The sequence below is a fragment of the Muscardinus avellanarius genome, assembly GCF_963383645.1.
Source record: "Muscardinus avellanarius genome assembly, chromosome: 8".
In the NCBI taxonomy this organism is placed as follows: Eukaryota; Metazoa; Chordata; class Mammalia; order Rodentia; family Gliridae; genus Muscardinus; species Muscardinus avellanarius.
This window is the reverse complement of record NC_137794.1, coordinates 109288638-109316635: the sequence shown is the minus strand read 5'-3', so window position 1 is coordinate 109316635 and position 27998 is coordinate 109288638. Positions and strand designations below refer to the sequence as shown.

General features: G+C 50.8%; 1 protein-coding gene across 2 annotated transcripts in view; it reads right to left on the bottom strand.

The window, feature by feature from the left end:
• SYNJ2 (synaptojanin 2) overlaps nt 1–27998 on the bottom strand; it is a gene marked incomplete at both ends in the record, with an annotated part of 106705 nt that overhangs the window by 21441 nt on the left and 57266 nt on the right. For both annotated transcript variants that reach the window (XM_080700251.1, XM_080700252.1), the window contains 11 exons: nt 880–1038; nt 2572–2764; nt 4496–4636; nt 5343–5424; nt 9948–10139; nt 12280–12445; nt 12516–12665; nt 13261–13342; nt 15076–15248; nt 17667–17763; nt 20795–20856. In XM_080700251.1, coding sequence (XP_080556377.1) covers nt 880–1038; nt 2572–2764; nt 4496–4636; nt 5343–5424; nt 9948–10139; nt 12280–12445; nt 12516–12665; nt 13261–13342; nt 15076–15248; nt 17667–17763; nt 20795–20856 — 1497 coding nt within the window. The remainder of the gene's footprint in view (nt 1–879; nt 1039–2571; nt 2765–4495; nt 4637–5342; nt 5425–9947; nt 10140–12279; nt 12446–12515; nt 12666–13260; nt 13343–15075; nt 15249–17666; nt 17764–20794; nt 20857–27998) is intronic.

The following is a 27998-nucleotide window of genomic DNA, read 5'->3' as shown; positions in this document are numbered from 1 at the left end:
ACAGATGATCTGCACTTCTGCCGTGGTCTAACCAGCCCTTAACACCTGCACGTGGGCAAGGAGGGAAACCTGAGCCTGGCTCCTGGGCCAAAGCACGGCTCTGTGTACTGCCCGGGTGACTCTGAGTAAGTAATTTGGCTTTGTCTTCAGGTTTCTTTGACCATAGAAAGGATATAAAAGCTCATTTGTAGGGCAGACTTGAGGTGTGTAGGATATAGTAAATACCATCATAATTTGTTATGGTTTTCACCACCAAGAAATTGGCACCAAGAGTTTGAGTAGAGTCCAGAGTTTCACTTGATGATTTACCTTGTCTGAAATAAAGCAATCCCTAAGAATACTGCACGTGAACACGAAGAAGTGGGGTGGATCTAGTGCACGTGGAACTGTGCACATCGGTGCTCGACGTCCTCACAGGGCGAGACGATCTTGGGGCCACTTGGAGGCAGCTGTGTCTCACACCAAGCACAGCTATTCGCCGGGGAAATGTGCTCAGCTCTGAAAAGACTGAGGACTGGAGTCCCCACTTGGGACTTGGCAGGGAGGGTCGGGTGCTGTTGCTCCTGCTGCTGGGTTAAATGCACGCAGGTGGCTTTCTAATAGCCACAGCCCCTCCAGCCTTCAGAAGACACAGGGACCCCGCAAGAGCTGGCCAGAGCCCATTCCAGCAGAGGCAGAAATGTGTGAGCAGATGCTCCTGTCTTCTAACCTAATAAGCCTCATGTTTGCTACAGTGTCAGAAACACCATTAAATTGACTCATGGAACTTAATTGGTTGAATATCAGCACTTGCATTTAGTAGAGAGCATTCCACATTGGAATATGAACGTTATTCCCTGTCAGAGGAGCTGCTAAGAATATTGTAAAAGCACAACTTACTTTTCCACTTGATTTCTGCAGTTGGAGCTGATCGAATTCCAGAAGTTTCTTCCAGTCTTGGCGTTTAACGAAATAGAAGACTTCCTCATATGTAAGATCAATGCGGTAGTTGAAATCACCACACCAAAATACATAATCGTGAGAAAAAACATTTCTCCCCTAAGTTGTGAAAAAAAAATCATGATCATTCTTAGCCATCTTATAAGAAAGGTACAAGAGGGGAGAAAAGATTCCCAGGAAAAGGACGAGCAGAAGTACTTTTCTTAAAATGGTTATTTTTAAGTGTCCATTAGAGCATTTCATTTTATGCTAATTAAATAAACTTTGAAAGAACTCTGACATGGTTGGTTGGGTATGTATGTATGTATGTATGTATGTATGTAGTGAGAATAGGGATTGAACCCAGGGGTATTCTACCTGAGCTATATCCCAGCTCTATTTTTATTTTTTAAATTTTGAAACAGAGTCTCACTGAGTTGCAGAGGGCCTCACTAAGTTGCTGAGGCTGGCCACAAACCTGTGATCCTCCTGTCTCAGCCTCCCAAGTACTGGGATTACAGGTGTGTGCCAGTAGGGAAATGAGCAAAACAGGCTTAAAGCCAAGGCAGACCTGAGAGTCCATAGCCCCTCCGCCTGCCCTGCTCATTCCCATTTCTAACCCTTGCCTGGCCTTCCCTCAATAACCTTTACCCAGGAGCTTGGGGCTCGGTCAAGCTGGTTATACAATCAGAGAGGCAGGGACTTAAATGTTTTCCAAAGGTCGCAATGAGGGACCTTTTGCCTTACATCCTTGTGCAGCCCAGTCATCAGGATGCCAGGTTTAGGGGATCTGCTCTCCTAGGGAAGAGTTCAAGGAGCTGTCTAGCCTGTCTCAGATGCTGGAGAACCTGGCAAGAAGGGCTGCAGTCTGCCGTCCCCTCAGGGAACAGGTGAGCACCCTGAAGGTGTGCGGGGCACCATCTTTGCCCAGGAAGGAGCGCATACAAATTTGAAGTCCAGGGCTGAAAGTGTGGCTTGGTGGTAGAGATCTTACCAAGAATGTGCAGGAAAGCCAGGGGTTCAATCCCCAGGAGGTATGTGTGTATATATATATATATATATATATATATATATATATATATATATATATATATATATATCCACCCACCCCCCCCCACACACACACTGGCTTCAGCCTGAAAACGTCTGGGTCACCATGAGAAGGCAGGCTGGCGCACATTACTGGCAACCTCAGGTCAGATGGGGGAATTCTGACTCTGTCATGATTTCCCAGATTTTGAAAAGGGAACAAGACCCAGATCATGGATCCCAAGAAAACAGCTGGGGAGGGCAGCTCTGGGAACTGAACCAAGGGCCTCATGCATCCTAAGCTACTACTGAGTTGTGTCCGACGCCCCAAAATATATTATTTGGAATCAAATGTTGTTGATAATCTTGGACAAAGCACAGACATGTTGGTTTTCTCGCCCCACTCCATCACCCGAATTAGAACACCAGAAAAATGCACCTAAGGGAGGTGCAGAAAATAGAGCCGCACACCGCAGGGCTGGCTCCTGTGGGCGCCCCTCCACCCCACCTGGTCTCTAGGATGACCCCACAGCTCCCTCCCCAGTCCCAATCGCTGGGGGTGGCGGCTCCTTGTGCCCTGGGCTGGGGGCAGGAGCTGTGAGAGGCCTCAGTGGCCGCGCTCACCGCGGGGAAGGAGAGCTTGTGCGTGATCTCCCTGTAGTCTTCGTTCCTCTCCTTCACCTGCGTCTGTCCGGCGGTCAAGTGGCTGCAGATGAAGCAGAAGCTGGTGCTGTGGAACTGGAAGCGGATGCCCACGGCGCCTTTGTTGCCCGCCTTGCCCCCCATGCCGGTCTTCACCGTGTCGATGGCCACATCCCTGCAACAGAAGGGTGTGCACGGTTCACTGGCTGTAGAAATATATACGCCTGTTTTGCCATAGAAAAGCCGGGCAGCTGCACAAGGCCTGTTCTCTAACACCCCCGAGCCATTGGCTCAGAGCGTGGTTGGATCCCATCTTTTATGGCCAAGAATACAATGACCATCATGGCCACCACCGACTCCTGGGGCAGGAGGCCGCTTCTTCCTGTGGCTGTCAGCTGCCTTCCTGCCCTTACCGCTGCGCACGACATCTTCTCCACAGCCCGGCTCTGAAGAGCTCCCACTCCACAGACACCCAAGACACTGCAGACACAGCGTCCCCGGCGACCCTGGCTCTCCGGTCAGCAGCCCACGCCCACCAGCTCTCAGCAGAGCAGGCGGGACCACTGCGATCACCCAAGGGGCTCAAGAAGAAGAGCAGCCAGTCGCCCTGCGGCCCGCCAGGTGGTCACAGTGCACACTCTGCTTGTGTGAAAAACCAACTCAGGATGTACACGAGAGTGGGGGCCCACGGGAGCCAACTGTTTAATGTTTCTGTGGCTGTGCCACAGGCAGACCGCTGTGGATGCGCAGGTGAGGGGACCATTGGCCGCTGGGGATTAAGCAAAACAGGCTTGAGGCCGAGGCTGCGCTGGAGAACCACCTCTGCCCGCCCAGCCTTGTTCCCAGCACCAACCCTTGCCTGGCCTTCCCTCAGTAACCTTTACCCATGAGCTTGGAGCTCGGTCAAGCTGGCCTGGTTACACAATCAGCGAGGCAGGGACCTACACATTTTCCAAAAGTCACAATGAGGACAAGGAACGCAGAGCCCAGTCTTGCTCTCCAAGGGCCACAAGGGCTTGTCCAGGGCCCTCAGTGCACAGACCAGGCGCTTGGCCACCGGGTCTCCTCCCCCTAGATATAGGAGGAAGGTCAGCTCCAGGCCTGGCATCAGCAGTTAGAAAGACTGCAGGAAATCCTAATGCCATGAGCAAGACCAGGAGCAGTAGGAATATTAGAAAATTGAGGAAAAAGGCAAGCTCCCCCCACCCCCCCACACACAGCCTTTCCTATAAGGAGACTCATTTCCTAAGGCTTCTCCCTCCTTACACTCCCAGAACTGTCACCTTGGAGAAATAATGAGGTGAGACAAACTACTTAGAATTCTTTTTAAAAGAGACAAAAGAGCCGGGCATGGTGGCGCACGCTTGTAATCCCAGCATTCGACAGGCTGAGACTGGAGGATCGCGGTTCGCAGACAGCCTCAGCTACTTAGTGAGGCCCTCTGCAACTCAGTGAGACCCGGTTTCAAAATAAAGAATAAAAAATAGGGCAGGGGGTATAGCTCGGAGGTCGAATGCCCCTGGGTTCCATCCCCAAACCCGAAAAAATAAATAAATAAAATAAAATAAAATAAAAGAGACAAAAGACTCAGCATTTCCCAACAGGTGACTCAGCTCTGGCTCTTGCAGAGGCTTCCTGTCTGTAGAGTGAGCATGGGCTCCGGCTGCCTTGCATGGAGCTCAGCCTGGGTGATGGGAATCGTGGAATTTCCAGTGGTGGCTTTTTAATTGCAAAACAATATTCTATTGAGCCTGGCTTTTCCTCGGGGGTTTTTGCTCCATTTATCTAAAATAATGGCAGGTCTTGATTCCTGTTGCAGAAGGGGGAACAGGAGGAAGTCACAGAACAAAACACAAAATACTCGCAACCGCTAGCTCCCTGATGTTTATAAGTGCTGTGTTCTTACCTGATGAATGGAACATGGTACGGACGTACAAAGATAAATAGACAGACGCCCACCAGCTGTGCCGAAGTCAGGAGGATGTACCTATGGGCGCGGGAGATGGCCTTCTGGAGCTGCTCCCCCCACATCTTCCTGTTGGTGGTGCTGGAGGAGGAGGAAGGACAGCTGTGTGCAGTCAGCTGGAGGCGCCGCCTCCCACCCACGCGGCCTTCCCCCTTAGTCTGTTCTTGCTGGACTGATTTCACACTGCCGGTGGCACAGTAGGAGAGGTTCACCTCTCCTTCTATCTACATATTCTCGGCTGTTTCTTAGACACTGCAGTAGCCGGCTTCTCAAACCCTGACACCCAGCAGGGGATATTTCTGTAAGAGCTCCATCCCGTCTTTCTTTGTTCAGAAAATTACTTGAAATAAAACTAGACCCGTTTTGCGAGGAGGGAGAGAAGTCCAGTCGCCTTTATAACAAATGCTCGTGTATTTAGGCCTTTCCTTGGAGTCTAGTGTAAAGGAGCACCTCCCCTGGCACTCATGGTTCTCACCCTCTCCTCGGGAAATGTGACTCAGCCCCTCCCCCTGCCCCGCCTGGTCCAACACTCCAGGCCAGCGCTTAGGGCAGCAGGGCCGAATCAGCCACACCCTGCAGCCCCAGCCCAGCACCTCACAGACAACAGGGAGGACAGCCCTCCTCCCGTGTGCTTGACTGGCAGGGAGGGAGGCAGGTAGCACACCTGTTGAGTGCGGGAAGGAGCCGATCAGAAAGGATCAGAAAGATCCCACACAGCCAGGGTCACAGGCCGCTGTGGCTGGCTGGAGAGCAGCTCAGGGACGCCCAGCCCCACACAGGCCCTTACCTGGCATTGACAATATTCCCCGCGCTCAGCTCCACCATCTCTTCAAACCCCACAGCAAAGACGTCAGCGGGGCTGCTGTCATCTGGGAAGAGGGCAGGAGATAAGGAATGAGGACCGCCAAGTCCACGCCAGGTGCTTGGGGTTCTCCACTTCCCTCTTTTTGTTTTTGTGGTACTCAGGGCCATTCTACCTCCGAGATACACCCCCAGCCCTATATTATTTTTTTTTTGGGGGGGAGACAGGGTCTCACTAAGCTGCAGAGGGCCTCACTAAGTTGCTGAGGCTGGCGTGAACGTGTGGTCCTCCTGTCTCAGCCTCCCAGGTACTGGGATCACACGCGTGCGCCTCCACGCCGGGCTCTATTTCATCTTTTTTTTTTTTTTTTTTTGGTGGTACTGGGGTTCCTGGAAGCCCTTCTACCTCTGGGCTACACTCCCAGACCTATTTTTACATTTTTATTTGGAAACAGGGTCTCCTAAGCCAGCGTGCGCGGCTGGCTTCGAACCTGCGCAATCCTCCTGTCTCTGCCTCCCAAGCGCGAGGATTACAAGCGTGCGCCACCACGCCCGGCGTCTATTTCATCTTTTGAGCCAGGCCATTCACTGATAGAGTCGGCTCAACCTCACCGCTCCTGGAGACAGCCCCGGAGCGTCCTGAGAAGCCTCTCCACACCACACAGCCCTCCCGTGTACACCCAGGGCACGTCATCAACCTCTGAACCTTTGCTCCTTTCTCCCAGTGCTGTCATAGTTGCCGCGCCTTCTTCCCAGTCTCCAACTGAGCGCGCGTTTCAGCAGGAATGCTGCACCGCAGACATTCTCTGAACAGGCGCGCGGCATCTCCTTCGGGGCAGTAGTATTAGGCATGGGGATTTGGGGATTTTTTGAAACTGGCCTTGTTACCAAAAAGATACCTGAGACTTATGTTATAAATGACTTCAAATTGTTTAAAATAATTCAAGATTTACTCCCTGAAGCTGTAACATTTATGAATGGGTTGCACCTAAATTTCCAAATGACCGATCTAACAAGAATTCTATAAAGACTCAGACAATAACAAGCAGAACAAGCCTTAAAGGCAACCGATCCTCCCCAGGCCTTTCCCGAGAAAATATTAACAATACACCTAAAACAGAGCCAAGACAAGTTGTTCCCACCCTCATGAGTTCTGGGCAGCCAGCATATGTAATCCGAGGTGGCTATGGTAGCGTGCCCACTGACCCCCCAGGAACCCTACCCCCTTTGGTTGTACACTGGGTACGTGGACAGCAGCAGAAGAGATGGGTACCAGGCACAGCCCTGGGACATGGGAAAGTATGAAACGTTCCTCTCCTCAGTAGTGCCTACTGATGAAAAACAATGATGTGTATCGATCAGACAATTTAATGCTTAGTATAGGATATTGTTATGATGTTACATTAGTAGTTAATAATAAACTTCTGGTCTTTTCCTTGGTTGCTTGTAAGAGGAAATATTTCCTTAAAAAAAGAAACTGGCCGTCTGTCACCTTGCCTTGATGTATTAGTTCTTTATACACTTACTGATGGATTAATTCTGAAAAAATTGTAAGAGTAGAATGTAGCCAAAAAAGAAAGTATAAAATGCTTGCCGAAACCAAAAGTAGAGAGAGCAAGAATGTAAAATAAAAAGAGCAGCTTCACCCTCCATTGCATCTGTGAGCTGTTCTCCGCCGAACTTTGCCGACTCCTCACTCCACTGCTCGCGGACCCCCGTCTCTTGCTAGGGCTGGACCCCGGCACATAGTGCTGGACACAGCACCACCCAGTAAAGGGTGGCTGATAGGCTCCCATTTGAGGGGAACGTTATTTAGCATCCAGAGAAGATGACCAAGATGGGTGTCACTGGTGCTTGGGAAGCACTTTGGCAGGGTCTGCTGCAGAAATGCCCGGCTTACTCAAGGACAGCAAGCCTAGAGCGGCCCTGGCTCTGTCACTGTTCCCTTTGAACAGGGGAGGCGGGGGCCTCATGTGCCCCCTGCAGCCATTTGCTGAACCCCCCTGTGACATCCTCCAACAAGACGGGTACCCCAGCCATCAAGCTTCCAGCGGCAGAAAGTGAGGTGCTATAGGGGAGGAAGCAGCCTTGGGGGTGAGGCCAGGCAGCCTCCACTTCCTTCTCTGCAGCCACAGGGCACCTGCGCCTCTGAGGAACTGGGCTAAGGCTCAAAGCTCCCTCCCTCCCTCCCTCCCTTCCTTTTCTCCTTCTTACCCTCTTCCTCCTTCTCTCTCTTTTTTTTTTTTTTTTTAAAGGAAATAACTTTCCTGTGACCTAGTTGGCGACAGTGAGTCAACTCCTTCCTTCTCCTGACCCTGGAGGGTTTCCAGAGAGCCCACGATTGTCAACTCCAATAAAATCTCCTGCTATGACCACCTGTCAGGTCCTGCAGGAGCAGGAAGGTCCTGTGGCACCAGGGTGGTGCTGAACATGCCAGGTGGCTTTCATGGGTGTTCAGATGGTGTCTGGAAACACCACCAATGCTGACACTGGACAGGCCACCACTGACAAGATTATCCAGTGGCCCTGACTGTGGGCTCTGCCACCGGGCCTGAGGTAGAAAGGAGGGTATGTGTGGCAGGAGCTAATGTGGATCAAGACAGGCCGCATGTACTGGACCACAGGCCACTCAGCATCAGGAAAGGAACCTGGCATGAGCCTTTCGCCAAGTCCACGAATGCAGAGAAAGCAAATTCCTGAGGTGACACAACCAGAAAAAGACCATTAACCCCTCAAGCCCTGGCCTCTGAGACCACTAGCAGGATCAGATTTGGAAGTTGTTTTTTTTTTTTTTTTTTTTCATAAAAGCTATGATGATTCTTCATTAAATATATATATATATATATTTTTTTTTGTGGGGGTAGAGGCACTGGGAATTGAACTTAGAAGTAATCTATTTCTGAACTACACCCCAGCCCTATTCTCTTTTATTTGGAACCAGGGTCTCGTTAGGTTGTCGAGGCTGTCCTGGAACCCGTGATCCTCCTGTCTCAGCCTCCCAAGTCCTGGGATTGCAGGTGTGCGGCACCAGGCCCAGATCTTTCATGGCTACTTAGAGCAGATAAATATTATAGACTGAGCATCCTTAATCTGAAACGCTTGGAACCAGAAGTGTTTTGGATTTCAGATTCTGGAATATTTGCATAATGAAATATCTTAGGAATGAGACTCAAGTCTAAACATGAAATCCACTTGTTTTATAAAGACCTGGTATGCTAGCCTGAATGTAATTTTATTTTTTGCAGTACTGGAAATGGAACCCAGGTACATTCTACCCCTGAGCTATACCCCCAGCCCTATTTTTTATTCTTTATTTTGAAACAAGGTCTTACAGAGGGCCTCACTAAGTGGCTGAGGCTGGCCACGAATCTTGATCCTCCTGTCTCAGCCTCCCAAATGTTGAGATTACAAGTGTGCACTGCTACGCCACAGTTTTCGTTAGCTATGTTTTGACGGTGACCCATCACATGAAGTTTGGAGTGGCTCATAAAGTTGCTGCTCTTGGAGCATTTTAGGTTTTAGAGCAGGGCTGCCCAAGCATAGTCAGTTCAGGGACAGACAAGGAAAGATGATGTTGGGCTGCAGGAACAAAAGGTCCCGGCAGGAGCTCAGCTCCAGGGACCGCATCCCCTGACAAGGACGAGGTTCTAAAGACCCTGCCCTAAATCTGAAACATCTCTACACATGAAAAGAGTCCACTGCCTGGTAACTCTTCCAAATATTCAGGAAAGAAAAGTACGCCGGGCGTGGTGGCGCACACTTGTAATCCCCGCGCTTGGGAGGTGGAGACAGGAGGATCGCGCAGGTTCGAAGTCAGCCGTGCTGGCGTAAGAGACCCTGTTTCCAAATAAAAGTATAAAATAGGTCTGGGAGTGTAGCCCAGAGGTAGAAGGGCTTCCAGGAACCCCAGTACCATAAAAAAAAAAAAGAGTCATGTGGCTAATTTGCTAGGTGGCATTCTATTAAAAAAAATTTTTTTTTTGTATGGTACTGGGGATTGAACCCTGGGGTGTCTATCTCTGAGCTACGCCCCTAGCCCAATTTTATCTTATTTATCTATTTATTGATTGATTGATTTTTGCGGGTCTGGGGATGGAACCTAGGGGCATTCGACCTCCGAGCTATAGCCCTGCCCTATATTTTATTCTTTATTTTGAAACCGGGTCGCACTGAGTTGCAAAGGGAGGGCCTCACTAAGTAGCTGAGGCTGGCGGTGAATTGTGATCTTCCTGCCTCAGCCTCCCGAATGCTGGGATTACAAGTGTGAGCCACCACGCCCGGCTTATCTTTTTTATTTTGAAACAGGGTCTCATTAAAATTGTGGAGGGCCTCACTAAGTTGCTGAGGCTGTGGCTGTGAACCTTCGAGCCTTCTGTCTCAGCCTCCCAAGTACTAGAATTATAAGCATGCACTATGAGGTTTGGTTTAGGTGGTAATCTAGAAGGTTAGATCAGCATGCTTTTAAAACATTTTGAAGAGCACAAACACCAAATACTAACTTTCACATGGTGATGGCAATTAAGGAGGTCAAGCCTGATGCAACAGGCTTGATGGAACCCCTACTTGGTCTTGGCAAAGTGGCTGTCCTCACCCTGGCAGTCAGCAGCTCCAGAGAGCTGGGGCGCGTCCAGCAGCCAGTCTGTGAGCTCGGCAGTCCCCAGCAGGTTGCTCCGGAACTGTTTGCCTCCGTTCACGTTCCAGGTCCCCACGGCAATACGGACCCGCTTGAAATTTGTGAATTCTGACTGACGCTCCGTCATAGCTTTCAGGATCCTTGGGGTCACTGTTAGGAGGCATAAAAGGTCACTGTTAGGAGGCATATTTTTTCTCTGTAGCCCAAACCTCAGGCATCTTCCAAAGTGACAGGAGGGGCCACCTCTTAGAGAAAGAAGGTTCATGAGCCTGTAGCTATAAACAGCAACATGCTCCTCAGGGAGATAACACCCGCCACCAACTCTATACTCCTGTTCAACAATAAAGGCACAAACACCCGGGACCAGAAAGCCACTTCCACGCCCTGGCCCCAGCCCCAGCCCGAGGCCATGGGGTCGCAGGGAACTTGTCGGCTCAGCGGGGAAACACAGTGTCCTCAGGGTTCACCCCACAGTCCCCAAGAGCGAGGCACCGGAATTAGAGGAAGGGGAGGTTACGGTGCACTATGTAAATTTTTACTAAGAAGCCTATCTATATGTAACCATACATATTTACACGTATAACTCCCACCTTTGCCTCCTCTACCTTCCTTCCGACATGCCTGCAGGTTCACTCCTTGTTCATCTGGTCTCAGACTTAAGGCGTCAGAAAACCAAGCTATGACTTCATCCCCATCCTCCAGAGAGCCAAAAGCTACCCCATTTTTAAAACTCGTGACTTAGCTCCATTCTCCGCTGTCTCCACTGAGTAAAACTCACTCTGCTGCTGGGGCCTGAGGAGCATTATTCCCAGAGCAAAAACTAAGTATCACTCTGGCTACAAGAGGCAAAAGAAAAGAAAAAGAAAAAGAAAATCTCCCGATATGGAAAAATAAGAATAGGAAAGGCCTAGAGAACCATTTTAAACATAAGCTTGTTCCTTTTTCAAAAACACCAAAAATTAAGCCGGGCGTGGTGGCGCACGCTTGTAATCCCCGCGCTTGGGAGGCAGAGACAGGAGGATCGCGCAGGTTCGAAGCCAGCCGCGCACGCTGGCTTAGGAGACCCTGTTTCCAAATTTAAAAAAAAGTAAAAATAGGTCTGGGAGTGTATCCCGGAGGTAGAAGGGCTTCCAGGAACCCAGTACCACCAAAAAACAAAAAAAACAAAAAAACAAAAATTTCTGAAATAAAACATACTCTTATCAGAAAAAATGCTGGGTTTCTTCTTTTTTCCCCCATGAGACCTCTAAAGTTGACAGGCTTTAGGAAGTAAGATATAATTAAAATTTGTCCAAAGAAACCTCTAGCTATTTGCCTCCTTTTTTGGCTGGAAATTGAGCCGAGGGCCTCACACGTGCAAGGCGGGTGTGTGACCGCTGAGCTATGCTGCAGCCCACCCTCTCACTATTGATGGCTGAAGAAGTGTCTGGAATGAGCTGGCATTCAGAATGGCAGGCTCACAGAGTCCTCTTAATTCCTCCCCTTCCCTTGGTGCAGAAAATACTCAAAGCTGGGAAAGTACAAGAGGCCAAAAGTCACACGTTTCCTGGAAATAAGCACCCTCTACAGGTTTTGCATCAGATTTATTCAGCCATGCATTGACAATATTTGAAAAGTATTCCATCTATACTGAACACGCAGACTTTTTTCCTTGTCATTTTCCCCTAAACAACACAGTGTAGCAGCTATTGTTCTCTATTTACATTGCATTAGGTATTATGAATGGAGATTATTTAAAGTATATGGTATGATGTAGATATATGCAAAGATTAAGCCATTTTATTTTATTTTTTTTGTGTAGTACAGGAGATGGAACCCAGGGGTCTTCTACCTCTGGGATATACTCCCAGACCTACTTTATATTTTTATTTGAAAACAGGGTCTCATTAAGGTTCTGAGAGCCTTACTAAGTAGCTAAGGCTGGCTTCAAACCCATGTGATCCTCCTGTCTCAGCCTCCCAAGTACAGGGATTACAAGCGTGCGCCACCACGCCCGGTCAGATTAAGCCATTTTCTATAAGGAGCTTGAAAATCTGTGGATTTTGGTATACAAAGGGGTCCTAGAACCAATCACCCACAGATACAGAGGGACACCATATAGGGAAACTGCAAGCTGCTTCGGTCAACTGGTCAGACCAGGACACCACAGGCCAGAAGCCCAGAGCCCAGCGCCTCGGCTCGGCCCGCCGCCCGCCATCTTGGGTTACATGATCAGGGAAGTGGGGCTGGTCAGCCTCTCCTGCCACCACCGCCTGTCCCTCGTGACACCCCCATGCAAGCAGAGCATTACCCAGAAGGGCCGTGTTATCCAGCAGCATCTTCCCTTTGTCCGTCGACTCCTCGTTGTAGACATCCCCGACCAGCAGCAGCTTGAGGGCCTCCTGTTTCACCCCATCAAAGAAGTTGGACTGGATTGTGCGAGATACGGAGCGGGCCCCGTCCTTCAGCTTCCCCACCTGTGTGAGCCCAGCCGCAGGCGTGAGACAGGTCCAGGAGGCCCCCGCCGTCCCCCCAGCCTGCGCCTACCTTGGCCTTCCCTTCCAGGGCTCTGCTGCCCGTGAACACCTTGCTCAGGCTGTGCCCGTTCAGAGACCACATGGCTTTGAAGGCCTCCACAAAGCGGTCAACAATGGGTTTCGAGTTCAGCCCCAGGCTCTCGAGTTGCAGATGAAGGACCTGGGCGGGAGGGGAATAAGTGGCAGTCTTCGCTGACTGCCCTGGGAAAGTCCCCAGACACTTCCTAACGAGTTCCTTATGCAGTGGCCTACAGATACTCGGCCCTGGAAGACCCTGTGCACCTCTGAGGCAGCAGAGAAAGAAGCTCCTCATCCACCCAGGCGGCAGGGGCCAGGCTGACAGATGTGTCCCTCCCAGGCCTCCTATCGGCTGGCCTTAGGCTGCCCTGGCCCGGGGCACGTTCACCACCATCACTGTGCAGAACCTCTGCTTCCCAAGGGCGCCGGCAGCCCCTGGGCCACCATGTCTGAGATGGGTCCCAGAGTGTGCAAAGGTGTGCCTATGGGCTTGGGGTGTGGGGGTGGCTCGGCGGCAGAGCGCTTGCCTAGCATGTGGGAGGCCCTGGGTTCTGTCCCCCAGCACTGCAAAACAAAGTGGCTTATAGCAAGGAAAGGCCCATGGTAGCATAGGCTTGTGACACCCAGGGACCCTCTCTAGATGCCTCGGCATGTCCCCATGTTGGAAAGTCAACCAGAGACGCCACCCATTTGGCTGCTGAAGGCACAGGACGCGACACAGATGGCTTGACACGGACCTCGAGCGCGATGAAGCTCTGCACGGTGTTGGTCCGGTCCAGGCAGTCAAGGCAGTTCATCCGCAAAGTGCCTTTCTGAAAACTGAGGGCAGCAGGAAGAAACGGGGATAGTTAGGAGATGTATGACGGTGTAGCACAATGGCCTACGTGTCCACCCCCATGGAATTCTGTCCCAAGAGGAGATCCCTCACTTCCCCCCTCGAGACCTACCAGCACCCCAGTACCCATCGTGGGGGCCCCGCACTGCAGGGATGGCAGGCAGGCCCCAGAACACAGTCTCAGCAGCCCAGGCCGCTGTTCTCTGTAAGCACAGCCAGTTCTTTTATCCACAGCAGTGACACTCTATGAAGTCGCATGTGTGTTAAATGAACCAGTCCTGAATGAAGCGCTGCTCCTGGGAGAAGTGTGGTTAGGGGGCTGCGGGCTCTGGGCACGCCGCCATCTACCTTGTATGTGTGTTCTGTTTAGACACCTGCCTCTGAGCGCTGTGTGAATGTATGTCACGATCACTGGGAACTACATTATGATGTGAAATGGTAATAAACCAATAAATACTACAAAATCAAGTAAAGATACCCCTTCCTGAATATATACAGGGAGCCGCTGACTCAGGATGGTTCAATCCAAAGATCTGACTTTATGATGGGATACTTGAGTATTAAGTCCATTTGAACTTAAGATATTTTTGACATTCTATGTGGAAATTAAGTCTTACGAGAACAGGATGTAACCCCTTGTGAATGGCAGTGCCTCTGAATGCCGCTGCTTCAGCGGCGCTGAACTCATCTCTGGACAAGGTTTATGGAATTTGTTTCTTCTGGAAGGTATGTCACCGGCTTCCTTAGAATTAAATGGCACTTCAGCACTTCATGCTTGGGGACCACATTAAAAAGCAAAGTCACCAACAAAAAGCACAAAAATGTGAAAAACATGGCACTAAATAGCAAAAGGAGAAGCCAGGCGCGGGGGTGCACGCTTGTAATCCCAGCATTTGGGAGGCGGAGACTGGAGGATCGCAGTTCACCGACAGCCTTAGCTACTTAGCAAGGCCCTTTGCAACTCGGTGAGAGCCTGTTTCGAAAATAAAAAAAGACTAAAAAATAGGGCTGGGGGTATAGCTCAGAGGCACAATGCCCCTGGGTTCAATTCCCAGTACTGTTAAAAAAAAAAAAGCTAAAGAACATTCCATCCTGGTGTAAGAGCCGAGTAGGACATCACCTTTTGATCTCACTGAGAACGTGTGTATTCTGTGACACACTTTTTCACATGTCTGTGAATGACCACAAAGTGCGGTGAGTAGACTCCGAGGCTACAAGTTAGTTGTAGCAAGTAAGTGAGTTTGCAAATACGGGAGCCCCACAGCCGAGGGTGGGGGCACACACCTGTAATCCCAGACCTTGGGAGGCTGAGCCAGGAGGATCACAGGCTCATGGCCAGCCTCGGCAATTTAGCGAGGCCCTGTTTCAAAGTAAAAAGGGCTAGGGGTTTAGCTCAGAGGTGGGTGGAATGCTCCCAGGTTTAATCCCCAGTACCACCAAGAGCCCGACTCCTCTGAGCACTGTGGTTTACACCAGCTGCTATACTGTGATGGTCATAGTTTCTGTCGCTCTATCACAGCGTAGATGATAAGCTGTGGGGTCATCTGAGCTCAGCATAATGGAGTCTCTTATAATAGGATGCTGCTTTTCCCAGAACACCATTCTTTACCATTACTCACAAAATCCGCAAGCTCCTCTCTGAATGCAGGAGGGCAGGGGTGGGGCCTGAGGTACCCAACCCCAGGAGGTGCCTGTCCAGGAGCCAGCAGAGACTCACCGTGGGCTCACGTTCTCGCCCTTCGCGAACACATCAAAGTCATCCCAGTGCAGCTTCAACTGAGGCCGCAGCAGGTTCTCCAATTTCTCTAGCTTCCCGCCTTTGGCGAACTGATGGAAGTCAAAGTTTATCATAGGCGTGTCTTCGGCATGGCAAGAGGCCCAGAGCAACTTCTGCAAAGGGAAGGGGTGGGCAGTGAGGGGCAGGGCGGGGTGGCTGCGACTACAAACTTCTTGCAGCATCTGTGGCCAACCGCGGTCACCCCTGGGTGCACGGGCCGGCTGGGAGAGGCTTGTGGTGGTCCAGGGGGTGGATCAGCCCTGACCCTGAATGGGAAGCACCGTCGAAGGGCCCTGGAGAGACAAAAGCCACAAAGAGCATCTTGCCTGCACAAGGGCAGAAGGTCCCCTTTGGGCAAAAGAGGCCAGAGCAGGGGCTCCCTGGGGACACAGCACTCCTGCAGGGCTCTCGGAGGGCACAGGTGAGGGGAGGGCTGCTCTGTTCTTCAGGGGCCCCAGTGCCCCGGCCCCCAGGGCCAACAGCAGGTAGCAGGTTGTGGAGCTCATAATCTAGTTCCCGTTGCCCTGGCAACCAGCCTCATCTTGACAGTGACCAGCCTGGGCGAGTGGGCTCTAGGCTTGGTGTGGCCGGCAGGATGCACAGGCTGGTAAAACCCCAGAATGGGGTGCATGAGCCATCAGGGCCCCACCTGGCCCTGGCTCAGCCCAGGAGCTGGGGGAAGTTGAGGAGGGAACAGAGCCTGGGGCTGCTCACAGGAGGCTTCCTTTCTACAAGAGACCTCCCTGGCTTGGCAATTCCTTGTCCTTCTTACCAAAGAGCTCCAGGGTCAAGGACACACTGTCTGCCTTCCTGCCTCCCTCCACCCATCTGGTCTGGTGTGGCCTCAGGTCAGATGCGCCCGACACCTGCCCAGCCAGGTGCTCTGGCGATTTTGAGGTACCCTGCTCACCCCAGCTGGCCAGAATGTAAATTGACAGGCTGCCAGCATCAAGGAAGTGCTGCTGAGGGCCTGATGGCACTGGGTCCTGCCTGGGTGCCTGAGCCCCAGTCTGTTGGGGCTCCCTGACCTGACCAAGGCATGACCAGGCCCCAGTTGAAGGGCTGCCTTTTTTTTCTCTTTCTTTCTTTCTTTCTTTCTTTCTTTCTTTCTTTCTTTCTTTCTTTCTTTCTTTTTTGGTACTGAGGTTTTAACCCAGAGGTATTCCACCTCCAAACTACAACTCTAGTCATTTCTATTTTTTATTTTTATTATTTTGTGGTACTAGGGATGGAACCCAGGGGCATTTTACCTCTGACCTACATCTCTAACCCTATTTTTTTATTCTTTATTTTGAAACAGGGTGTCACTAAATTGTGGAGGGCCTCACTAAGGAGCTGAGGCTGGGCATGTACCTGCGATCTTCTTGTCTCGGTCTCCCAAACACAAACGTATGCCACCACACACACCTTATTTTTTATTTTGAAACAGGGTCTAAGTTGCCAAGGGATTGAACTAGTGATCTGCCTGTCTCAGCCTCCTTGGGAAAATAGGTGTGTGCTACCACGCCCAGCTGGCTGCCTATTGCTCTCCCAGGTTTCTGCCCTCCGCACCTGGCTATCTTTTGCCCTCTGGCTACAAAAGAGGCCCTGCCTCCAGATGCTGGGGAGGCCTGGGAGCATCCTTTCCTCATAACTCCAGGCAGAAAAGGGAAAGGGACTGGTTTTTTTTGTTGTTTTGTTTTCTTTTGTCTCCCCCCACCCCTTTCTTAAAATAAGTAGCCAGCACTGCTGCCAAGATGGGTGGGAGGGAAGTGTTTCTTAAACTTGTTGCTCATAGCAACAAACCAAAACAGGAAAAGCAGGTCTGGCCTAGTGACGCTGGCCACCAGAAAGTCCCTGCTCCAAGAGTGTGGTTTTCCTAATCAGTGAAGTGAGCTCTCCCAGGCTCCTCCAGCCAGGGCGGAGCAGAGGCCTTGGAGGTCACCCGGCCCCTGGCGGTGCCTTCTGGCTCTCTCCACCAGAGCCTCCCTTGAGCCTCACGTGGGAGGCTGGGCAGAGCAGGAAGAGGCCACGGCAACCGACCCCAGAGGCTTCTGAGGCAGGCAGAGAGCTCGCGGAAGGCCTGGGCTCCGTGCCCAGAGAGAGACCTGGGTGATCGCCTTGTCCGAGGGCTTCCTCTCCCCGTCCACCATCTGCCCTCCCCTGCCCTGGGCACCCAGGAGGTGGGATGAGCCTGTCAGGAGTTGACACACAGGTCCCACTGGTGACCCAAGCGAGAGCAGAGATGTGAGGGTCGCCGAACAGCTGGAGGGGGCCACACCGCACCGGTGCTTTGAGCCGAGCAGGGCTCTGGAGAGTAACCAAGGCACAGATGCCCTGCGGTACTGGCAGGAAGGCCCAGGAGGTGCCAGTTAAGCTCCACCTTCTCCCCCTTTGGACTGAAGCACAGCTCCTCCAGAGAGCCTGGCCGGTGAAGCCCTGGGGAAACCTCTGAAAACCTAAGGAGAGATGGCTGCCCTGTGCCTCGGGGGCTCTGCGCCCGGGCAGGGCCCCCTCCCCCTCTCCCGCCCAGCCCAGCCCAGGGGCGTTACCTTGAAGGCCCTGTTGAGCACCTCCTCTCCGCCTCTGCTTCCCAGCAGGTTCACGACCACCTGCTTCCCGTACTGCTCCTTCAGCAGTACCATGTGCCTGCAAGGCATGGGGGAGGCGGTGACGCCATGGCCCCTGGGCCCCGCCTGGCTGCCCGCCCTGTCCTCGAGGGAAGAGGTACAGAAGGGGCAGGGCTCCCTCAATGTCAACGCTCCAGGCTCGGCCATGCCACTGACCCGAGTGGGCAAAAGAGCCCAGGAGAGGCCCAACCACCCTAGCCCACCACCACTGCCCACTGGGAGCCATGGAGGAGCATGGTTTGCATGAAAGGCTGGGCCAGGGATGACACCTGGCAGACCTCTGCAGGAAGGCTGCGCTGGCCCTTCTATACAGTGCCACTGTCAAATGGAACAGCCGTAGCCGGGCGCGGTGGCGCACACTTGCAATCCATCCCAGCATTTGGGAGGCTGAGACAGTGGGATTGCGGTTTGAGGGCAGCCTCTGCTACTTAGTGAGGCACTTTGCAGCTCAGTGAGACCCTGTTTTAAAATAAAGAATAAAAATAGGGCAGAGGGCCAGGCATGGTGGTGCACGCTTATAATCCCCGCGCTTGGGAGGCGGAGACAGGAGGATCGCGCTGGTTAGAAGCCGCCCTGGCTTAAGAGACCCTGTTTCCAAATGAAAAATATATAAAATAGGTCTGGGAGTGTAGCCCAGAGATAGAAGGGCTTCCAGGAACCCCAGTACTACCAAAAAAAAAAAAAAAAAAAATAGGGCAGAGAGAGTAGAGAGTAGCTCAGAGGTAGAATGCCCCTCGTTTCAATCCCCAGTACCACCCCCCAAAAACCAAATCAAACCAAAACAAACCAAAACAAAAAAAACCCCAGCCAATCCAAACTTTCATAAATAGTCTGGTAAATATAATACACAGATCATTGAAATTATGCACCTTTTAAAAAAAAAATTTAAGAGAGAGTCTCCCTAAATTGATAGGCCTCAGCCTCCCAAGAAGCTGGGACTACAGGTGTGTGCCATGGTGCTGGGCTCTGAAAGTAACCTCTCTGAAAGTAACCTCTCGTCTGGCTTGGCGCTCACCCTTCTCAGTACTAGAAACACTCGGCGATAAGCCCTGGACCTCAGTGTCCACATTCCCTCCCAAGTGCTGCAGCTCACTAGGTTGAACCCAAATCAGAAGGTGCAACAAATCTTGCAGAAAAATATGTCTGTATCAAAGGCTATTTTTTTTTTTTTTTTGTGGTGGTTCTGGGGTTCCTAGAAACCCTTCTACCTCTGGGCTACACTCCCAGACAGGGTCTCTTAAGCTGCTTCGAACCTGCGTGATCCTCCTGTCTCCACCTCCCAAGCACAGGGATTACAAGCGTGCGCCCGGCTCAAAGGCTATTTGAAAACATGTATGTTGAAATATTAGAGACTCCAATATTTGTCCTTTATCATCAACCTGTTCAGAATAACTTTTTAATTTTAATGCTAAAAATGCTTAAATGATTTTAAAAACACAAGGAAAAGATACAATGTAAAAAGCAGATGTGAAATTATAATTTAATAGTGAAATATTTAGGCCTTGATATAGGAAAAGATTGAAAGGAATGACACTATGATATTAAAAGGGGTGGAACATTATATGATTAAAAAGTGTTTTTCACACCGGGCGTGGTGGCGCATGCTTGTAATCCCCCGCGCTTGGGAGGCGGAGACAGGAGGATCGCGCTGGTTTGGAGCCAGCCTCGCTGGCTTAAGAGACTCTGTTTCCACATAAAAATGTTAAAAAATAGGTCTGGGAGTGTAGCCCGGAGGTAGAAGGGCTTCCAGGAACCCCAGTACCACCAAAAAAAAAAAAAAGTGTTTTTCTTCTTTAAACATTGTTGTCTCTTCCAAATATCTACTGTCGACAATTTTCCTTAGTAAATGTGTATATATGTGTGTGTGTGTGTGTGAGTGTGTGTGTGTGTAGTGCTGGGGATTAAACCCAGGAATGCTTTACTGAGCCCCCAAAGCCATTTTTGTTTTGAAACAGGATCTCGCTAAATTGCAGAGGTTGGCCTTGAAATTGTGATCCTCCTTTCTCTGTCTCCCAAGTACTGGGATTACAGGCAGATCATAGGCATATGCCACCATGCCTGGCTAAACAGAACTTTTCTTTAGCTGGGTACCTGTAAACCCAGCAATTTGGAGGCTAAGGTAGGAGGATTGCAAGTTTGAGGCCAGCCTGGGCAACTCATCTGTTTCAAAAGAGGCTGGGGATATAGCTCAGTGGTAAAGTCCCCCTGGGTTCAATCCCGAGCACAGAAAAAAAGTAAAAGAAAAAGAAAACCAAAAAGAAAAGAAAGATGCATGCTTTTTCACTCCCTGTGCAGTAAAAGTCTATTGTTTGTAACATGCTAATTAGGGGTCACAGCTGGACTCCTGTTATTTGTTGGCAAAAGAATATGCGAGCAAACTTCGTCTCCTAAAGCTTCAGGCAGGATAAATTAAAACACTTAAACATTACTTTTGAGAACAACTTTTGTTGTATTCACTACGATGATTTTAAAACTTAGTGCTTCGAGTAGAAGAGCAAATCTCTTCAGAAGCTATCAACTACTTCAAGTACATACAGTGCAGGTTAGCAATGGCGTTCTCAAGCCAGTTGCCAACTCAGTGTGTTAGGATCCAATCTGTGTTTTAAAAAATAAAACATATACCCCAAATATTGTCTAGGATTAAAAAAAAATGCCGACTGTAAAATACCTAAGAGCGGGGATTTGTGAAGAGTATTCATTTACTTTATATCTTTTTTTGAAACCTATGCATTACTTTTTGTTTCAAAACAAAAACAGCTCACGCCCTATAATTTAGATTACCCATTTATTAATCAGAACCAATGGATGAGGCTTCATTGCAAAATGAATGAAAAGGAGCCGATAAGATAAAATAATGGCAAATTACTACCTGAACATCGCTCATGCAACCTTCAGGCAAACCTGAGGGCAAACACAAATTCACTTTACAAACTCTTATCTTGCTGAAGGACCAAAGTAGAAGTCAGCTTAGGTGCAGGGCTTGGGGTCCCCCCGCCCCACTGTCTGGGGCTGGAGGATGGCAGCCTTAGCTGTTGCTTCAGGATCCCTACCTGTCAAAAGCAGGGGCGTTGGCCTCCAGGCCTCGGTGGAGCCTCAGATGGTGAGAGCCGACCTGCAGCAAGGAGAGAGAACAGTGGTGACTGGCACCACCGAGCCAAAGAAACCCGGGCTCCACCCACTGCCAGCCCACTCGCTGCACATGGCGGCCACTGGCCCACCTCGCGGGCCCATTCCCTGCTCAGAAGGGCTGTGCTCCCTGGACTCTGCTGACAGTGCTCCCTGCTCGGGTTCACCAGCCTTGAGGATAGCTCTGCTGCCACCCAGTCCAGGCTACAGCATGGACACGCAGGTGGGGTTCATCCACAGACAAGAGAAATTCTAGGGTGAGACCCTGAGGCAGTTGGCAGCTCCCCAAACTCTCCAGTCCAAGCGACTGGGGATGAAGAAGCTGCTTTTCAGTCTCCATACTCTTGCATGGACCTCAATTTCCTGCTAAAATCTAGGTATCCTAATTATCTCTTTTGTCTTAATACTTAGACCTACCTACTTACACTCAACTCACTTTAAAAAATAAACTTAAAATACATACTGTTGCAAATCTAGGGTATTTGAGCATCAAAGCATATAAGAGAACACCCTGAAATCAATCACTAATAACACACACACACACACACACACACACACACACACACACACCATATATATATGTGAACAGTAGAGAATTAGAACCTAATTAATAAAACAGAAATCTATAAATTGGTATTGCTGATATTATGGGTAGATGGATAGACGGGTGAATGAGTTCATGGATAGGCGGGTGGGTGGGTAAACGGGGAAGGAGGGAAGGCTCTTACTTTCAGTAGAATATCAAATGACAAATGTGGAGAGAGTCATAGAAAAATCATTTTATAACCATCATAGTAAAGAACAGCAAGTCATCCATTGATGAGAAATCTCAAGGAAAGAGCAAGACACTCACATGATCTCAAACTGTTTACCATAAACTGCTCGTTAGTTAGGAGGAAAAATGTTAATTACAAGTGGTAAAGTTGAATACACTGTGTCTGGTGGTCAAAATTAAAATTATCACGAGGGGCCAATGGACATCATGTACCAGCAGGACAGTGTCATGTAGGTAGTATTCCACACCCTAAAACACCATGAAAAGCCACAATGAGAGACTCTTAACATAAAACTAAAGCCTGCACGTTCACACAATTTCACTGTCATGGACGACAGAAAGGCTGAGAAATAGATTCAGGGAAGGATGACTAGAGATAAGACAACGAAATGCAGAATGTGATCCTGGACCAAAGGGGACAGGTGAGACTGAGGCTGTCACCGAGACAACTGGTCGACCTGCAAAATGACTGCAGATCTGATTAAAGTGTTACATCTTGCTGGGGGTGGTGCTACACACCTGTAATCCCAGTACTTGGGAGTTTGAGACAGGAGGATCACAGGTTTGAGGCCAGCCACAGCAATCTAGCAAAACTCTATTTCAAATATAAAAACTAGCTGGGCATGGTGGCATATGCTTGTAATCCCAACATTTGTGAGGCTGAGACAGGAGGATCATGGTTCGTGGACAGTCTCATCTACTTAGTGAAGCCCTTTGCAACTCAGTGAGATCCTGTTTCAGAATAAAGGATAAAAAAAAGTAGGGCTGGAGATGTAGCTTGGAGGTAGAATGCCCTTGGGTTCCATACCCAGTACCACAAAAAAATTAAAATTAAAATTAAAATAGGGCTGGGAGTGCAGTTCAGAGGTAGAATGCCTCTGAGTTCAATCCCCAGTACCACAATACACATACAAAAAGTGTTATATCATGCTGAATTTCTTAAATTGGTATCTATGTTGTGGTGACATAAAAATATAATTTTTTTGTATTAGGGATTGAACCCAGAGGCATTCTACTCTGAGCTATATCCCCAGCCTTATTTAATATTTTTTGAAACTTTAAAGCTGGTTTTCACAAAGTTGCTAAGGGCCTCGTTTAATTAGTAAGGCTGGCTTTGAACCTGCAGTCCTCCTGTCTCAGCCTTTCAAGTGCTGGGATTACAGGTGTGTGCTACCATGCCCAGCGGAGTATAACTGTTTTAGGAAAAACATTCTGAATATTAACATTAATATTAACAATATTAATATTAATTAATATTGATTAATATTAATTAATATTAACAATATTAATATTGTTGAGCTCCAGATGGTGCTCAACAATAGTGCCTACTCACAAGTGAAGATACATGGTTACATGCACATGTGTGATCAAACATTAACAACTTTGTGAATCTGAGGGACGGACTTACAACTTTCTTTGGGTGTGAATTTCAAGTACTGAAAATGTCCTGTTTGCTGCTTCTGAGCGCAATAAAAAGAGTGTTTCCATGACCCGGCAGGGCCTTTCCTGAGCCTGGATAATGTAGTATTTCATGGCTCCTAACAGGCCATACTACTATCCCACCTCGCGCTTGAGGCGAGCAGAGGTCAAGAAAAGCAGTTTCTAAGCCGGGCGTGGTGGCACACGCTTGTAATCCCAGTGCTTGGGAGGCTGAGACAGGAGGATCACACAGGTTTGAAGCCAGCTTCATTTACTTAGTGAGGCTCTCAGCAACTTAGTGAGACCCTGTTACCAAATAAAGAATAAAATAGGTCTGGGAGTATAGCCCAGAGGTAGAAAGCCTCTTGGTTCCACCCCCAGTACCACAAAAGAAAAAAAATAAAAGAAAGAAAAGCAGTTTCTCAGCAAGAAATTCAGAAATCATGAAAGAAGGTTGTTTATGGGACTGACTCAACACAGTCCAAATCCTTTTTGCTCCTCCAGACCATAGTCACTAGGGAAACGAGTGTGTAAAATGGGCATCTGGCCATGAACTAATGGGCCAGAGCACCGCATCTTCCTGCTGTGTTTACCCTGCCCCCCTTCTTCCCAGTGGCCACTGGTGTCTGTCTAAGAAAATGTCAACAACTTAATTCAAAGCACATTCCTGAGTCAGGCTTGGTGGCAGACCCCTGTAATCCCAGTATTTGAGAGGCTGAGTCAGTAGATCACAGGCTCAAGGCCAGCCTTGGCAACTTACTGATACCCTCAGCAACCTAGCAAGACCCTGTTTCAATAGAAAATAAAAAGGACGTAGCTGGGAGTTAGAATGCCCAGTACGCCCCCACTCTGCTTCTGGCCCTGCAGTACTGAGAAGAGTACCTATGGGACACCTGTGGTGAGGGGTCTGGGTCTTCAGCCACCCACTGAGAACCCCAAGGGCTGGGGTCCAAGGGAAGGGAGGGGCTGCTTGTCTGTTAGACAGTGCCAAATCCCTGGGGTCAGGGATGGCCAGCAGTGGCCTTCAGAACTGTCCTATGGGTGCCAGAGAGAGGAGGCCAGAATCATGTGGCTCAGTGGCCTAGCCTTCAGTCCTGGCCCACCCAGCATCAGAAGCATCTGCGTCTCCCAGGTCAGGGCCCACAGGCTCTTGTTTGGAAAGGCAAAGCTGCAGGCACAGCTGGCCACACCTGGCAGCGCCTGGGCCCCGGCTCTGCGATCCCGTGATAAAGACTTCTGGAGTCAGCCAACTGCTGGGACACTGAGCACCCGAGTCCACATAGAAAGATCACCTAGGTGGAGACAGATTCCCTGGCCCTGGGAGATTCCTTTCTAGCCAGGATCACCGCAGAAAGACTCAGGAGAACGGAGAGTTCCCACCAAGCCTGTGGGAGGAAGTGCCCCGAGCACTGAGGACCAGCCACAAACAGTAACAGGGATGTCTGGCTATCTGTGGGCCCTTGGACCGCATCAGCGGGACACAGGGAGGGTGGCAGGTGACAGGAAGCCAGACAGCAGCAGGAGCTGCGTGGTCTGACCGGAGGCCACAGCATGGCTGGTCTTGGTGGAGATAACCATTCCACCAGGAAGGAACGGGACAGGCAGACAGCCTGCATCTCCCACATCACTGTGGACCACAAACATGAAGCCGCTGAGGACCCTCAGCGGGTGGAAGGGACCTGGGTGGAGGTCTAGGGCAGCGGCTCTCCAAGTCCAGTCCCAGGATGTACCCTGAGCATGCCAAGCCTCTGGCCCAGGCCAGGGCCGCTGAGCCATATCTCTGGAGCTGGGCCAGGCGTGGGCGCTCTTAGGGTGAGGCTGCACCACCCACTCCAGCACCGGAGATCTGCTTCCTACCTCTGGCCCCCTTCTGCTGGGTTGCAAATGCCTGCCGAGGGGTGGGAGAGGCCTCTGGACCTCTCAGCTGCGGCAGCCTCAGGCTGGGCCTTGGGTAGAAAAGGAGGGGAGCCGGGGCCCCCAGTTTTGCAGGAGATCGTCCCTCCTCCTTCCCGTCTAGATTCCTCAGGCTTGGCCTGCTGCCTCTCCCAACCCCACCAGGCCCTTCTTCACCTTGGTTCCAGCACTGCCCACGCTGCCTGGCTCTGGCGTCACGGCGACACCTACACTGGCCACAGGACAGAAGCTGCAGCCGCGGAGTGAAGCCCCATGGCCGGCCCGGGAAGCTGAGTGTGCTGCTTTTTAAGCTTTCCTCCCTCTCCTTCCACCTGGTCTCCCCTTGTGGCTAAAGACTCAATGATCCGTCTAGTCCTGATGTCGCTAGACTCCATGCTGAGCATGAGGGAGTTGACCGCTGGAGAGGTCGGAGTCCGGAGAACACTCTGCTGTGGTCACGGAGGACGGGGCTGAAACCACAAACAGGGCCTGCAGCTGTCCCGGCGCCCAGAGCTCTCCTGCAGCAACTCTCATGGGTCCTTGCCTTCAGTCTCTTCCTCCCCCAGCAAACAAACCGAGGAGACTGCTGCCACCACCCCTGAAGCCCTCAGCACAGCGGATGGTGGCATGGTAGTACTGAAGCGGCCCCACAGTCACCTGCCCACAGGGTGCCGTTCTCCCCAGAGTGACCCTGATGGGAGTGTTTACAGAAATAGACAAGTGCTACAAATTACAGCTCCCTGCACCCCTAAAAATGGGCTGGCCTGCATACCCAAGGGGTCCCTGCACTTTGTGCACACTGGGGTCCCGTAGGGGTGTTTAGGACGGGCCGCTGCTGCCTCTCAGCCCTGACACTGAGACCCAGTGCGGCATCGGCAGGAGTGCCAGGAGGCTTGCAGCCCCCAGGTGGTTTTCAGTGTTCCTGGAGCTGGGGCTGAAACCTGGGGCTTCAGGACTGCCAGGCAGGGACTCTACCGCTGAGCGGAGGGTCTAATGTGCAGCCAAGTTTGGCCCCAACGCCCTGTAGATCCTGGGTGAAAATCCAACACCTCAGCGTAACACACGCAGCTACCTCAATCAGGTCCCTGCCCTTTCCCCGTCTCACCTGGCCCCATGCCTAGGAGCCCCAGCACCCAAGCCAGCACCCGTCCCTGGATCAGCCCAGGCCACGAGGGTCAAAATCTGCACTACCCCAGTCCGTCCAGACAAGAGCCCTGCAGGAGACTGCTGGAGCCTGGGGCAGCCCGCCCACCTCTCCACCTGGGCCTGCGCCCCTCCCCAGAGTGGTCCCCGCCCTACTCTTTGAACGCAAGGGCTGTATCTGATCTCTGGTGTCCCAGAACCTGTAGACAGTCCATCAATGCCTGGGATGAATGAATGGCTTCTGCTGGGGTTGTTGATCTCCCATCAGTCTATGGGGGATGGCAGGGAACATTCTGGAAAACTGGTCTGTGCTGTCACTGCATCCAAGTGGTGAAGTTGGGGAGCTCTTACCCGCAACCAGGACGTGAAGCCACACTTTTCTGTGCTCGTCCCAGACAGCACTTTTTTTTTTTTTTTTTTTTTTTTAATTTTTACAGTACTGGGCATGGAACTCAGGGGCATTCTACCTCTGAACTATACCCTCAGCCCTTTGTTCTTTATTTTGAAACAGAGTTGCAAAGGGCCTCACTAAATAGCTGAGGCTGTCTGGGAACCAGATCCTCCTGTCTCAGCCTCCCAAACTACCATTTATTATCATTATCATTATTATTATTATTATTATTATTATTATTATTATTAGCTATTCTTCTGAGTACTTCTTAGGTTCTAGATACTGGGCTAAATTCCAATACACGTTATGATCATTAATCTTCTCTGTAGCCCTTTGAGGTAGGGATTGTTAAGCCATTTTACAGAAGAGTAAACTTAGGCTTAGCAAGGATAAGAACCTCTCAAAAGGATATTATGGTCCCTGGTGGGGGCCAGAATTTGAATCTGAGCCCAAGTCGTGCTGCGGCGTCACACCCGTGAGCACATGCCCGAGTCACCAGCCACGTGGTCTCCGCTCACCCCCTTGCCCACCCTGCCAGGCTCACGCGACCCCCGAGAACATGGCACATTGCTGCAACTTAGAACGCAAGCTTTTTGCCCCCACGTCTTTGCACTTTGCCTTCTAAATGAAGAAAGAAGGAAAAAAGCTCAAAGTGGATGAAAACACCCAAGACCTGCTCCTCGAGCCTGACACTGACAGCGGAGGCGGGGGCCAGGGACCACCAGGCAGCGCTGCCCTCCCGTCCCCTCCAAATGACTTGGTCTTTCTGATGAGGGACGACAGAGGAAAAGCGGGCATTAGGGCCAACGGCTGACAAGTCCCTGAGAAGATTCCCAAGCACGCATGCCTTTAGAATCTGTCTGAAGCAATCGTAGGGGACTCCGGCGAAGGCCAAGTGTTAGGAATCCACGGGGCTCTGTGCTGCCCCAAAGCTGAGCCTGCCACGGGCCCCTGACCCTGCCTCACTGAGTCAGCCCAGCATGGCTTCCACGCAGGGCCCAGCCGCATCGGGGGCAGCGCCAGGCCAAGCTGGAGACCACAGCTGCATTAAATTGGGGAAGGGCAACCTGGAGGCCTTCTGTCCAGTTTCTAGTATGCTCAATGTTCTGGTCTCCCTTGTCTAAGAAATAGTCTCTCTTGTCTGTTGGAGACCAGGCACTGAGAGTCCTAGAAACCAGAAAGATGGTGTCCAAGGACTCGGAAGGTCATGAGAAGACCAAGTGGCAGAGGGGAAACCTCTCGGGGGCTGCAAGTGAGCCACGGGGAAAGAGCCAGGCTTACTCCTGTGCACCCTGAACACTGGAGAGAGACAGGCAGACAGATGGCGCCCACAGCACCAGGAGGAGCTCACCAACAACCGAGGGGTTCCCAGACACGGCCTGGGCAGGGCCTCTCTGTGGTCCTGGAAGGAGGACCGCTGAGCACGGTGTGAGGGTGAAGCAGAGACTCCAGGGGGTCCTGTTTAAATTCTGACTCCATCGTGACCAGCACCTTGATGTGGGGGTTT